This window comes from Cydia fagiglandana, chromosome 24 (genome assembly GCF_963556715.1).
Source record: "Cydia fagiglandana chromosome 24, ilCydFagi1.1, whole genome shotgun sequence".
NCBI lineage: Eukaryota > Metazoa > Arthropoda > Insecta > Lepidoptera > Tortricidae > Cydia > Cydia fagiglandana.
In genome coordinates, this window is record NC_085955.1 from 9,379,191 (window position 1) to 9,395,078 (window position 15,888).

A 15,888-nucleotide genomic window follows, 5' to 3' on the forward strand; every position below is an offset into this window, starting at 1 on the left:
AGTATGGCAAAAAAAGTGACAATGCAGTCCATCTTATAAGTCCATGTTTCTTTCTACTAGAGATTCATCCCAACAGCCTGACATGCACAGACAGATAACTGAGGCTTGGGTACGGAACCAATAAAATTGTAAATTATCTGTATGTTATCGAATTTCAATGATAAAATTAAGGTTATAAGATTGTAGTGATAGAGATAATAATAATGATAAAAGTGTTAATAATGCGAGACATATATAGATAATGTAGGATGGACACCATCACCACACTAGAACATGTGGATGCAATGGCTTATCAATGATATTGAAACAATCTAGTTTATTAATGATATACTCGTATACAAAGGTCGCCGGGGAGCGGGGGCGCAAAGAGCGGCGCGGGGGGCAGACCAAGGCACAGGTAATGGCTCCTCTACACGATGGGCCAACGCCGGCCACTCCAAGGGACGCAGCCATGCGTTAGAGGGAGCAAGTGATATTGCTATCTCATTCTACCATAATACTGCAGCATAGGTGGGTACACAAACGAGACGTGACAACACACACAGGGACAACAATAACAGGGGCAACAACAAGAAGGACGCCGGGGAGTAAAAATAATCTCAATAAATTTTTGATGATATACACCGTGTTTTTATTGAATTCCATTAGCTTCGGGGTATGGTTAAGTACGTTTTAGATAACTAAATGGCATAGTTAATTTTCAAAAAAAAATATTTTTTTTCATTTTTTTTTCCAAAAAAATTAAGTTTAAAAAGTAATTAAATATAGCATATAGCGTTGTTGTAACACAGGGATTACATTTAACTCAACCAAACAATTGAAATCTATGACATATCAATGTCATTTCGAACATTGATCGACTGAGATTGTACTTAAGTTTAGTAGCAAATGTATGAACTCATTCTAAACACTAATCAATATGTAAACCGGCCCTAAGGCAAGTGTACACGCTTGTAGAGGCACTATAGGAAAAAAATAAATTATTGATTATCTCCGAAATGGAGTTAATTAGAATATCGGTGTCTTTGAGAAAATTACTTGATTTAAGCTCAGGAATGCACCCTTGAAATTAACGGAAATAAATAAAACACGGTGTATACCAACACTGAAATGATGCAGATGATGAATTTCCGCTTGTTCACGAATGATGAATCACGATGCCTATAGGGACATAAGTTAATGATTAATGATACTAATTAGTATCATTAATCATTAACTACTCATTAGTATAAGTTAATGATTAATGATACTCATTAGTATCATTAATCATTAACTTATGTTCCTAATGTGTATAATTTGCAGTCATTACTGCAACATATGATAACTGACGATGATAATCAATGTAAAGTTGGTTATAATGCAAATGAAGATACCAATCCTAGCAATAATAAACGTGAGCATAATATACCGACATTACCTCTTGCACTGCTTGATCCACAGAGGTCTCCACAAATGAGGGTCACTGGTGTAATTGATAGATATGACCCTGGCGTGAGGGTAGACATTAATCGAGACTCGATACCAACAGGAGTAGGTAATAATGATGATGATGTCATACCTCTTGCACTGCTTGATCCACAGAGGTCTCCACATATGAGGGTCACTAGTGTAGTTGATGAATATGACCCTGGCGTGGGGGTAGACATTGATCCAAACTCGACATACCTCTTGCACTGCTTGATCCACAGAGGTCTCTACAGATGAGGGTCACTGTTTTAGTTGATGAATATGACCCTGGCGTGGGGGTAGACATTGATCCAAATTCGACATACCTCTTGCACTGCTTGATCCACAGAGGTCTCCACAGATGAGGGTCACTGGTGTAGTTGATGGATATGACCCTGGCGTGGGGGTAGTCCTCCTTGATCCAATCCCGAGGCCAGCACGCGGAGTAGCACTCGTCGCATATGCAGCCACACCCCACCTAAACAGTCTTCAGTTGAAATTATAAATTCTATATTACCTTCATGAACATATTTGGAAACATTTCGGAAAGCAGGTACTATATGTTCCGTTTCAGCATTCCCCCAAGAATTTTGCAAGAACACTACTCTTTAATACTTCTGCAATTGCTATGGAGACGATTGGTCGGATGATTTTCCATGGCTAGATAAAAACAATAGTGTCAAGGTAAAATTTGACCAAGCATTCGCCGAAAAATTATCCTGCGTTAGTAGGTAATGATCTGTAGATTGCTCTAGCTAAGGATGCGTCTGGAATACATGTGAAAATTAGATATATAAGAAGTGTCATGTAGCCAAAATCGGCCATGAAACGTCTAGAAACGTATTGTAAAATTCATTAATAAGCTTGAAGATGTTAAAGATTATAACTAAAACTGAAAATTTCACAAATTTACCTCACACCGTTTCTCCTCGGCCCGACATCTACAATTATCATTCTCCTTCTTCTCCACTTTCAAATTCTCCATATTAAACAAATCCCTAACAAACTTCGCTTGTGTATCATAATTGTCAACAACTTCACACTGATCTTCTTTATAAAACTTCTCAGTAATGAACATTTCATCATCCGTTATCCTCTTATAATATTCATCTATCTTTGTAAACGTTATTTCTTTATCGTTAAAATTGAGTATATTTTCGTTTTCTACTTTGATACTGTTCTTAATACTTTCAATTTTGTTGGCATCTTCATTGAATACATTTGCTTTGTTGCAATCGCAGGCTGGGATGGAGCTGGGTCGTCTTAGGGATATTTTGTTGGGTTCTATTTTGTATTTGGACCTCCATTCTCCTTGTCTCCAGGTGTTGCCCAGGGAACCTGGAAAAAGCAACCAATCAATTGATTAGGAATAGGTAATAACAAACGACGAATATTAAAGAGTGCCATCTAATAGATTCACAGCCGAAACAGATGGCGCTGTAAGGTAAACTTACTGGTGCTCGACGCGGTCCCAATACATGTCATCTTGAAACTTAAGTCATAGTCAATAGATGTGACAGCAAGGTGTCATCTATTGGGCATTAGCTTGTCGAGCACTAGTAGGTTTACCTTACTGTGCCTTGCACATTTTGTGCTTGGGTAACTGAATTTCATGTCAGGCGTAAATTTTAGCAGCCAGAAAAACCGTATACTTAATGTACTGAGCCGTATGTAGTTGTCGAATTCGAAGAACGAAATTGTCTAGACTTAAACTCATCTATAGTTCGTTTTTTTAGCATTAGAAAGAACTTGCAAAAAGGTAAGCGATCTTGACATGTCTTTTAATTGAAAAACGCTTTTTCAAAATCAAAAACTATTACTTATGAAAGCAGAAGAACATAAGTTATCGTATTAGATTCATAATTGTTACATATTTGCCGTAACTTATTTTTAAAATGTGTTTTTCAATTAAAAGACACATCAAGATTGTTTACCTTATTTCTAATGCTAAAAAAAACGAACTATAGTGCCTATATCCTTTCTATAATTTCAAAATCCCGCTTTGTATGTGTGACCTCAGCTCCGGTACCGGTACCTATAGGTATAGGTAGGTATAGCCTAGCTGGATCTATAGTCACGTGTAGATATTATTAAACTGTCGTAACTACGGCACGTATCAACACAGCAGAGCGACATCCGGCGATTTGCTTTGTGATATATCTGTCCGACACAATACGACAATGGCTAAAGTGTTTCACCGGTTTAGTAACCTATAAAACCGGACAAGTGCGAGTCGGACTCGCGCACGAAGGGTTCCGTACCATTACGCAAAAAAATCATGTTTTTTGTATGGGAGCCCCACTTAAATATTTTATTTTGTTTTAGTACCTATTTGTATTTATTGTATTTGTATTTGTTTTGACGACCGGTCTGGCCTAGGGGGTAGTGACCCTGCCTATGAAGCCGATGGTCCCGGGTTCAAATCCTGGTAAGGGCATTTATTTATACAGATATTTGTTCCTGAGTCGGTTGTTTTCGATGTATTTAAGTATTTATACATTATAATATATCGTTGTCTGAGTACCTACCCACAACACAAGCCTTCTTAGCTGTTATTCAATTTGTGTAAAAATGTCCTATTAAATTTATTTATTTATTTATTTGTTGTTATAGCGGCAACCATTTGGCAACAGAATAAATACATCATCTGTGAAAAACTCCACTGTCTACTGTCTGTCTATCACTTGAACTAAACTTACCATTCGAACTGACATTTTAATAGGGTTTGTATAAACTTGCTGTAATTTAGGACCGTATTAATGATTTACTTAGAAAGATCATGTTAGCAGCCATTAAAACTTTCGTATACATCTGCTTGCTTTTCAGGGTTCCGTACCCAAAGGCCAAAGGGTAAAAACGAGACCCTATTACTAAGACTCCACTGTCCTGTCTGTCACCAGGCTGTATCGCCTCCTGTATCTCATGAACCGTGATAGCTAGACCGTTGAAATTTTCACAGATGATGTATTTCTGTTGTAGCTATAACAATGAATACTAAAAAGGTACGGAACCCTCGGTAGGCGAGTCCGACTCGCACTTGTTTTCTGTGTGTTTTTCTGTGTCTTCTTCTGTGGCTTCTTTAAAAACATAATAATCTACTACTAAAAAACCGGGCAAGTGCGAGTCGGACTCGCGCACGAAGGGTTCCGTACCATAATGAAAAAAAAACGGAAAAAAATGCAAAAAATAAACGGTCACCCATCCAAGTACTGACCACGCCCGACGTTGCTTAACTTTGGTCAAAAATCACGTTTGTTGTATGGGAGCCCCATTTAAATCTTTATTTTTTAGTATTTGTTATTATAGCGGCAACAGAAATACATCATCTGTGAAAATTTCAACTATCACGGTTCGTGAGATACAGCCTGGTGACAGACAGACGGACGGACGGACGGACAGACAGCGAAGTCTTAGTAATAGGGTCCCGTTTTACCTTTTGGGTACGGAACCCTAAAAACTACTAAACTTTTAGTCAAAGACTTGCTTTATTTCTGACAGTGCAGACGCAAGAATACCAATTTGTGACGCCAATATTTTCTTTTTGGGGCATTTTTCAATTTAGGGGGCTCTAATATCACCATAAATCTAAAATTGGTGATTAAATTGAAAATTGACACCAATTTCATTTGTGATCGAATCGGTCGATTTGATCACCTCTGTCGGGACACGCCTTTAATTCATGTCCTCATATATATAGAACGCATTATAGTACCTAATATTGTACTTGGTTATACTGTACTTACTGTAGAATAGATTAGCTTCGTATTGAGTAACATAATCAACTAAACGCAGGTCATAAGTCAGCCATTGTGCTGAAACAATGCTGAATTGTCTTGACTTCCGCGACCCACATCTAACTGCTTAAGGCGAGCTGGCGAGGTATGCCCGATGATTTGTGGTATTTTCGATTTGATTTGTCAATTTTACTTGTCTTAGTTACTACATGTCTTGGTTGGCACGTTGGCAGTCCTGAACTGTGCGTTTCTTCATGAACTATATAAACTGTGGAATGCACTGTCGTTTTAAATCGACACGAGTTGCGAAATACCTATGCGTATATCGTTCAACGTTTTACAGTACATAAAATTAATTTTTAGGGTTCCGTACCCAAACGGTAAAACGGGACCCTATTACTAAGACTTCGCTGTCCGTCCGTCCGTCCGTCTGTCTGTCACCAGGCTGTATCTCACGAACCGTGATAGCTAGACAGTTGAAATTTTCACAGATGATGTATTTCTGTTGCCGCTATAACAACAAATACTAAAAAGTACGGAATCCTCGGTGGGCGAGTCTGGCTCGCACTTGACGGTTTTTTATATAAAAATATGGGTGCACTCATGGGTCTCTTTTGTCAGCGAATTTAGAACTATGGGACATAATATTTTTTTGTTTTTTTTTTTGCATTATGGTATGGAACCCTTCGTGCGCGAGTCCGACTCGCACTTGCCCGGTTTTTGGTATTTTGTGGTATTAAAGACCGTCAACGCACTTGCAACGCCTCTGGTGCTTGGATACCGTAAAACGGGGTGAGTAGTATTCACGGGGAGAGGTGGGTTATGAATGTGGAGAGAAGGTTTGAGAGGGGGTGAGAAGGGATTTTAAGGCTACTGCTACAAAAATAATGTATTCCATTTTAAAATGGAGCTATAGTAATACGCATAATAAAAAAAATCGATCCAACAATCTTCCAAAATCACCTTTGTATGAAAAACCCTCTCACCCCAAATACGAGGCACTAGTGGCACTACGGGGTGAGGTGGGTTTTCCTCTTTATCGTCAAAGTTATGAAATGGAACTACCCAAAATAAAATACAAACGTCCGAACCACTTAGGTATTATATACACCATTCAGTTTTCACATGTAAAAATAATTTTTTATCGAGGTTTGAAAGTCAAATTTCACCAAACTCACCCCATTTTACGGTACGTAATGTGCTTATTATAAAGGGTGTCGAAATAAAATTCCATTACTCACCATATAGTCCATGTACGAAGATGACGTCAACCTTGGGTGTCTCTGGTTGGTGGAGAACCACACATTCCACTTTAGGCTCCGGGTGTAGGTGTTCTTTGCCTGCTGGCCGCGGTTTGGAGTACTTTGGAGCTAGAAACAAATAAAAACATTAGTATTTAGTCATCTTAAAGTAGTAAATATTGTTGTATCTCTAATTACATTAAATAATAATATAGAAATATATATGTGCTTTATTTGATAGCTAAATCAATAAGTCAACTAAACCCATAACTCAAATGTGACATTCCTCTAGTCATCGATATCTAAGTAAACCATGAAGGTCTAACACTCTCCCTCGTTAATAGATTCAAAGTCAGGTTAGAGATTGAGACGTGTTGGTGCTTTTCTATTTCTTGTACTCCGGCGTAGCACGGGCTCTGTAGAGTTCTCAACCGTATGTAGTTGCCTGTGTCTCATCTAGGGTTGGAGGTTCTGGTGCTACATCCATGGGTATAGGTAAGGTTCCTACGTCAGACATTAACATATAACATAATAAAATGTAAATACAGGGTGGCCAAAAAATAAGTGCATTCCCGTTGCCAGGGAGTAGGTATTACCAGGGAGGTTTTGGGATTATACTGAGCAACTTTTCTATATAGCTATCCATGCCGTAATCGGCAACGGCGACCCTAGCTAATAGTTACGAGCAACTTTTACTACGGGACCAACCCCAAAATAGGTATGTTAAGTAAGTTACCTGTGATCTGCGGTAGTGGGTTGGTCAACAGACGGTACAGCATGGCGGAGGCCGTGCTCCAAAGGCAGGACACGCACCAACGTCTGAAACAACCGGATTATTTACATTTTATAAGATATTTAATATCTACTTGTGTAACCCGAAGAACTAATTGCTGAACCAAACATCATTGGTGTGACAAAGGGGTTGTGCACAAATCACGCGATGTGTTTTCGGCTAACTTTTTGACCCCCCCTCCCCGGCCTACCCGGCCCGGCCCTTGGTGATATTTGGTGAGGTTTTTGGCTACCCCCCTCCCCCCACACAACCTCACGTGTATTTTTTGTAATTTTTTCATTCTACCTAATTTTAAGATACTTAGTATTGTATATAGAAAATCTTGTTTATTTTTCTATTTTCGTTTATTTATTCGTATGGCATTTACAGAGTCGCTAATTATCAATTACAATATTTACAATACGATATCTAAATTCTTCACCCATTGGGCAGCGTGTGCATTAGGCGAGTGAAGGTCTAGGGCCTCTCCGACATATTTCCGTTTCGGGCAACTATGTATAATGTGGTGTATAGTCTGTACTGGGGCCCCGCAGTCACATGCTGGTGAGTCTCGCCAACCACACTTAAACAGGTAGTCCGCACTGCGTCCATGTTCGGTACGGAGTCTGTTTAGTTGGCACCATTCCTTCCTAGATGCTGAAAAGCCATACGGCTTTTTGGTAGGATCGTAGGCATTTAGGCTGGGGTTTGGCAGGTTAGATTGCCACTCATCTTTCCAAGCGTCTTTTATATTGAAGCCACCTTGCGTCAGGTTTTGAGCGGTTTGATAGGGCGGGTGTCGAGACTTCAGACGATGCTGTGGTGGGTTAAGGAATTCCTGGTGGATCGGTAGGTTCGGGTCGCTGTGAATTTTGTTCGCTTCTTTTACCAGTGCCAATTGTCGTCTAAGATGAGGTGGTGGGATGTGGCTTAGGGTTGGGAGCCATTGTACGGGTGTGGATTTGATCGTGCCTGATATACATCGCATAGTATTACGCAGTTGCACGTCAACTTTCTCTGTGTGTGCGCTATTGAGCCAGACTGGTGCGCAGTATTCACCAGCAGAATAGACTAAGCTCAGGCCAGTTGTACGAAGAACGTCCGCTTTTGCTCCCCAAGTCGTGCCAGTTAATTTGTGGAGAATGTTTCGGGTCACAAGTTTTTTGCTCAGCTTTTGAAGGTGGGGACCGAAAGTAAGTGAGCGGTCCAGCGTAACACCAAGATATTTAGGGTGCGGGTTGAAAGTTAATATTTCACCATCAAATGCTACCGTTGGAATATAAGCAGCTTGCTTGTTGTTGAGGTGGAACGTCGACACTTCCGTTTTGCTGGCATTTGGAACAAGCCGCCATTTCCTAAAGTACTCGTTTAGAGAACCTAGATCTTTGTTGAGCTGCTCTTCAGATACCTCGAATGTCTTGTGCTGGTGCGCAATGGTGATATCATCTGCATACACAAATTTCCTAGAGACTGTTTTAGGTAGGTCATAAGTATATAGATTAAAGAGCAGTGGGGCCAGTGTAGATCCCTGTGGAATGCCATTGTTTAAGGTTCTAAGGCGGCTTTGTTTATCTCCTAGGTGAACTACAAAATTCCTGTTCCTAAGCATATTGTCAATCAGGCAGGTAATTTTACGACATGGAACAGCCTTCATTAGCTTATAGTAGAGTCCCTGTCTCCACACCGTATCATAGGCTGCACTTAAGTCAATAAAAGCAGCTACAGTTTTCAAGTTCTTCTGGTAGCCAGCTTCTATATGCGTTGTGAGAGACAGAACTTGATCCGTGCAGTTACGTCCAGTTCTAAACCCTGCCTGTTCGACGGGGACTATGCGATCGATGAGAGGGGTGATCCTATTCGAAATTAGTTTTTCCAGAAGCTTGAATAATGCGCTAAGTAGTGCGATAGGTCTATAGCTTTTCGGGTCTTCAGCTGGTTTGTCGGGTTTTAGGATGGCTATTATCTTGGCATGCTTAAAGCCTGGGGGCAGCGTGTTTCTTTCTAATATGTCCGTGTAGAAAGCAGCCAACCACTTGCGGCAGTTGGCACCTAAGTTCTTAATGAATTCATTGTAAATGCCATCTTCTCCTGCAGCTTTGCCCAAGGACAGCTGTTTGATCGCGGTATAGGTTTCCTCGGCAGTGAAAGCTTTTGAGATATTTTCGTCCGGAGTCATCGTTTTTGCCAAGTTTCGGGTACATTTTTTAATCATCTTAGTGTGATGCTTGTCGCCCTTGACTCGAGATGTTTCAACAATACGGCTTGCAATGCTATTAGTCAGAGTTTGGGAAGTGCAGGGTGACCTTGTGCCTGTTTTACCCGTGAGCCTGTTGAGAACTCTCCATGCTTTCCTGCTAGACACTTTAAAATCCATCTTTTCTACGGTGGCAATCCACTTGTTCTGACGCTGGGTGTCTAGGGACCTTAACAAACTTTTCCCAATTTATTGGTCTCCAGTTTCTTTTTACAGCTGATACAGGCTTTCACTGTCATTGTTCCAGCATGGGACATACACTTTTCGGAAGCCTCTAGGAACATGTTTCTTTGCTGTAGCCTTAAGTAGCCCCACAAACCTTGCATAGTTCTCTGATTTCGGAGTTATCCATCTGATTACCGAGTCCATGTCAGCAGCAAAGGAGGCCCAATCTCCTTTCTGAAAATTCCATCTGGGCAGTGGCATGGAGTTGACGAGTGGGATTTGCTCTCCTACTTCCAGTAGGACAGGTCTATGCTGGCTGTTAGGGAAGTTTGAAAGGATTTTCCTTTTTGTCGCGAGGGGCATATCACCATCCCTTGAGACGAATGTTAAATCTGGGTTATAGTCTCTCTTCCATCTCGCCGATCGAAAGGAACCCTTATCTTTGGCATCAAAGACTAGATGGTAATTATTAACCTCAGCCCACTGAGTGAGTTGGATTCCATTTGTGTCATTGGCGTTATAACGCCATGTTGTGTGGTGACTGTTGAAATCCCCCGCGTAAATACATGGGTGTGGGTACACCGGTGGGCTGACTTCCCAAGTGGAGTTGGGCGGCTTGTAGATGTTGGAAATTATAAGGCCGCATACTTGTATTGTAGAGATAAAGTAATTCGGATGTGAGTCTTGGGGTAGGACAGAGACGTCGGTAATATTTTCTTTTACATAAGTTGCAATACCATACTTTGGGTGGTTTATGGAGTGAACAATGTTATATTCTGGGATCTGGCCTCTAGACTTCAAGTTGTCCTCATCTTTAGCGTGGGTTTCTTGTACCAGTAAGACATCAACTTTATGTATCCTCAAAATTCTGTGTAGGTGTTCACACTTTGCCAGACTTATTCCCTCAATGTTTAACTGGCAGATTATTAAGTTAGGCCCAATATCTATTGTGGGAGGGGTTGTATTGGGACTTTGTGACATAGTGTTCGAAGTATCCATCATATTGCATTTCAGTGAAGCGACTCGGTTTACGTGCTGTGAGGTCTATTCAGACAGGTACAGCAGCCAAAGGTTGTTGCTCGATTAGCGCCACCCAGGGGACACGTGTAGGGTTATATGGTGGCAATTCCTACGGACGTGAGCAATTTTCGTTAAGTAGACGTAGTAAGATTTATATTTAACGAAACCGAGAAAAACCTATTCTATGTGGTAGGTTCTTTTTTCTTAGTTTCGTTCACTGTAAAAAAATACACGTGAAGTTTCCTTACCCCTCTCCCCCAACGTGATCTATCGTGATTTTTTCGTGACCCCCCTCCCCCTATCGAACCTCGCGTGATTTGTGCACAACCCCAAAGGCGCAAAGGCTTCGGTGGCTCGGCCATTTTGAGCGAATGGGAGGTGATCGTGCGGTGAAAAGAGTGTTTGAGGGAAAACCGACATGACGCCGCCCGGTCGGTATCTATATAGGTATCGACGGGCGGATGTGGTGGACGCTGATCTTCGCGAGCTCCGGGTTGAGAACTGAGGGCCGATTTTTGAATTCCGATCGCTCGATTTCGGCACTCGAAAATCGGTGAAAAACAGAGAAATGCTAATTTTTTAAATATGAGTGATAGAAATTGGGAATCGAGTGGTATTGACCACTCGGTTTCAATTACATTAGTATAATTTAAAGGACTAATAGTGGAGATATTATTAAACGAAATACACGAAAACGAGCGGTCGAAATTCAAAAATCGGGCCCCGGTGAGAAACGGCACAGGACCGGGATCAGTGGCGAGCAGTCGTGTTGGAGGCCAAGACACACTTTGGGTCGCTGCGCCAGAGAAGTAAGTAAGTAAGTGTGTAACCCGTGCGAAGCCGGGGACAGTCGCTAGTCTTGAATATTTTTGGCATTCGATTCCGCTTTAAGGACGGCAAGAAATCGTTATATGATATACAGTCGACAAAATTATAAAATCAGTCGCTCAAACACGGTTGTTTCGATCTAGAAAATAAAACTCTGCTTCTTCGTGTGTAAACGTAAGTTTGCAACTAGTGATATTTCTGTACCAACTGAACAAATGTGTGGTTTTTGTACAACTCACCTTGGCAATAAGTACCTATATTTAAATTAGTAATTAACATTGGCAAACTCATTTTGAAAACACTATTAACCTGCAATATAGATGGAAGTTTCTTAGATGTATTTGACCTTAAAACTTAGGTCAGGGCAGGCGTGGCTTAATCCGCGATTTTGTCGCTTTGCTACAGGTAGCTAAAAAGTACATCCGTTCCACACCAATTTTGGTGGCTACTGGCTAGCCATAAGCCGCGCGTGGCGCTGTTGCCACCTAGCGGCCATATCTGTCCTGATCGTATCAGACGCGTTTTGTTAGAGAGTGAGTCTTCTGTACCTAGTACTATTATTTATTCTGTGACTTTGGTCAGGATCCAAACTCGCTTCCCGCCCGTTAAAAAACCGGGCAAGTGCGAGTCGGACTCGCGCACGAAGGGTTCCGTACCATAATGCAAAAAAACAAAAACAAAAAAAAGCAAAAAGAAAACAGTCACCTATCCAAGTACTGACCCCTCCCGACGTTGCTTAACTTTGGTCAAAAATCACGTTTGTTGTATGGGAGCCCCATTTAAATCTTTATTTTATTCTGTTTTTAGTATTTGTTGTTATAGCGGCAACAGAAATACATCATCTGTGAAAATTTCAACTGTCTAGCTATCACGGTTCGTGAGATACAGCCTGGTGACAGACGGACGGACGGACGGACGGACGGACGAACGGACGGACAGCGAAGTCTTAGTAATAGGGTCCCGTTTTACCCTTTGGGTACGGAACCCTAAAAAGACCCTGGATCAAACAGGTTTCAAGCTGAAACGGACACCTTCGCTCTCGCTCGGTCAAAAATATAAAATTAGCACAGCAAGTGGTACAGTCGCCATCAGATATATCGGAGCGGCCAACGTGTTCACAATATCTGAACATGCACTCTAACGCCTTGACAATAGAGGCGTGCTCAGATATTTGTGAGCACCTTGGCCGCTCCGATATATATGATGGCGACTGTACTAAAACCACGCAAGTAATAAATGATATCAGTAAATCTGTACCCACTCGAGTAATATGGACAGTCGACGTCAAATATATGTTAACGTTTTTCGCCTTATTACAAAGGAGTAAGGTGCAAAAATGTAAACATATATTTGACGTCGGCTGGACAATTTGTAGCGCTTCCTCGCAGAACGAGCAATTGAACCAATTGGATCATTGAGATATATATCTGTAGACCTAATGAAAAACCGGCCAAGTGCGAGTCGGACTCACGTTCCAAGGGTTCCGTACATTAAGTCCGACTCACGGTTGGCTGCACATTTATAATAGTCAATGCTATTTCTATACAGGGTGATTCAGGAGACGTGAGCAGGACTAACACAGCGCATTTCGTAAATTATAAGCAACTGTTTCGTATCAGTATTAGTGAGGTTAACGTTAATTTTCTAGTCGTGTTGAAAAAAAAAGTTATTAATTTATTTACGACATGCATGGTCACCCTACAGCTAGAATACTAAACTACCGATATTCTGTGTCAAATTGAATGTCATCACGGACTGGTTACTTTTGAAAACTCGTATCTCACTCAAGTTTGACAGTTTATTTTCTTCGTAATCATAATGCTGGCATTACGGTTAAAGAGGTTTTATGTTTATTAATTAGGTCTTGTAGGGTGACCATGATTGTAGAGAATTAAATTTGCCCTCGCCAAAAAGTTAAAAAATAGGAAAAAGTGTGATTGTTTCACCTAAATACGACGGTGATCGATCAATTATCAGTTACTGAGTGTGCAGGATTAGTCCTGCTCACGTCTCATGAATCACCCTGTATATTATGCCCGAAATGCTAATCCTTTGTCTATTGTTAAGTAAAACCGCACGTGCTACTTACTTGCAAACAAAAAAAAGGGTCTTAATTATTCTAATTGCCACCTGAGCGCGGGCTAGTCCAACACTCAAATAACCAGTGTAGGTGCGCTCTCCGATAACGCGCCTTTGTTATAGTGTGTAGCTTTCAAATAGAGCTCGACGGCTAATCCTACTGGTTGTTAAGTAAAACCGCACGTGCTACTTACTTGCAAAAAGCGGTCTTAATTATTCTAATTGACCATCTGAGCGCGGGCTAGTCCAATGCTCAAAAACCAGTGTAGGTGCGCTCTCCGATAACGCGCCCTTGTTACGCATCTCGATGACCCATTTTAGACTGGTTCGAATCGCCAGCACTCAGTAACCGTAGAGAATTTACTCGACCCTTTTTTTACAGGTAGAGGCGCGTGCGGTTTACTTAAGAATACACAAAGGATTAGCGGGTCGGGGCCAGGTCGGGGCCAGTTACAAATCGAAAGACTATATAAATTCCATATTAGCATATTATTTCGTTTTGACAGTTTTAAATAAAGTAACTGATTTGACTAGAGGAGAATACCCTTGCTCGGAGCAATGCTGAGCCGAACGGAGCCGAGTTTGCCCGAAGTTAGGAGTCTTTCCCCACTGATATAAATACATAACCTCTAGCCCATACGTCAAGCCTTCCAAGCAAAATGAAATTTTATTTTGTCAACACAAAGTTCAAATTAGAATGGAACAGGAGACCTTTTTATAGGTCTCTGGGCTAGAGTATATAACATAAGCACTCTTATTCAGTGTGGGCGGTAATGCAGTTAACCAACCGCGTCATATAAGGTTTCTAGACCTTGACCGTGCGCGTGTACAACTTGTATGAGTTGTATGGATATGTTTACGTGTTTACCGTTGTGTTTATGTTTATTTGTGACGTTCCACGTTAAAGGTACCTTATGGCGGTTGGTCCTTACGGCGCGTAGCATCGTATTAGTAATGAGTGGCCATCTAAACGTTACGGTCACGTGATCGCGTTACGCTGTCTCGAGTTTATCATTTTTTCCCCACCTCAAAAAGTTCCCCGCGCCGCTAAAGAAGTTTTCACTTCAAACATTCTCTTATCTCTTATGAATCTTTACTATACGTAGAAAAATAAAATTATAATTAAATTTGACCTACTAATATTGTTTGTAAATAAATGATTTGACACTTATATATAGATGGTCAAGCAAACCCTGTCAGTAGAAAAAGGCGCGAAATTCAAATTTTTAATGAGACGATTACTCTTCGCGCCTACATTTTTAAAATTTGCCGCCTTTTTCTACTGACAAGATCTGCTTGACCAAGTATATTAGACTATTAATATCTCATCAAAATAGACATAGTGTAGACATGGCTAGCTTAGTGTAGACATCTGATTATATTTGTTTCTATTTTTAAAATATGTTAGCCATACGATTAAATAAATAAATCAAAAGTATACCAAATAGCTACGTTAAACGAATAAAACTGGAATATACACAAATAGATATGCGCTCCACTCACTATCAGTATAATGTCATTATTTTGACATTTCTTCAAAAATATTAAAAATGTTTAATAACTTCATTATCGTCCATCATTTTTTCTGTCATTTCTGATTCCATCATTCTAACTAATTCACTGTCAGTATAATGTCATTTCTAGTATCATTACTTTGACATTTAACTCCAATACTGACGGAAATTATTAAAATAAGCTTCATTACTTGCCGTCATTCCTTCATGACACTCCCTACACTATCACTAAAAACGTCATTCCGTCAAAGTAATGTCAGTATCCATGATAGTGTCGGGGCCGTAATAGAGTATTAAGGTCGCCCGGTCACGTTAGATAGAGTCGAGTGTGACACAGTGTATACTTTGCTGCCAGTATCTTAATGTATGTTATGGTGGTATGGGGTTGACAACTGTCAAAGGTTTGCATAGATGGCGCCATCATAGCTTGCCCCTTTTTCTATGAGATTTGTCTTAAAGGGCTGGCATCCCCCTGGATGCCTTTATTAAAAAAAACAAAAATTTGACACAATTCTAGGGATTGACGGGGCAAGCTATGATGGCGCCATCTGCTAAAAACTTCCACCGGCCAACCCCATTCGATCAGGGAGCCGATTTTGAATTTCGACCACTGGATTTCGTGTATTTCGTTAAATAATATCTACACTACTAGGCATTTAAATTCTACTAATAGAATTGAAATCGAGTGGTCAATACCAATAGATTCCAAATTTCGATCGCTCGTATTTCGAAAATTTGCATTTCACCGTTTTCGACCGATTTTCGAGTGACAAAATCGAGCGATCGAAATTAAAAAATCGGCCCCTGTCCAATATCTTGGTCCAAAGTCAATGCG

At 40.7% G+C, this 15,888-nt stretch overlaps 2 protein-coding genes across 2 annotated transcripts in view; one reads left to right on the forward strand and one right to left on the reverse strand.

The window, feature by feature from the left end:
- Positions 1-15,888, forward strand: part of LOC134676431 (U4/U6.U5 small nuclear ribonucleoprotein 27 kDa protein) — a 282,614-nt gene that overhangs the window by 60,031 nt on the left and 206,695 nt on the right. The window lies entirely within an intron of this gene.
- The window catches only part of LOC134676381 (uncharacterized), a 43,799-nt gene that overhangs the window by 14,893 nt on the left and 13,018 nt on the right, over positions 1-15,888 (reverse strand). Inside the window, exons 3-6 of the mRNA XM_063534754.1 lie at positions 7,158-7,240; positions 6,422-6,550; positions 2,360-2,784; positions 1,773-1,924 (exon numbers count right to left, since the gene is read on the reverse strand). Coding sequence (XP_063390824.1) covers positions 1,773-1,924; positions 2,360-2,784; positions 6,422-6,550; positions 7,158-7,240 — 789 coding nt within the window. The remainder of the gene's footprint in view (positions 1-1,772; positions 1,925-2,359; positions 2,785-6,421; positions 6,551-7,157; positions 7,241-15,888) is intronic.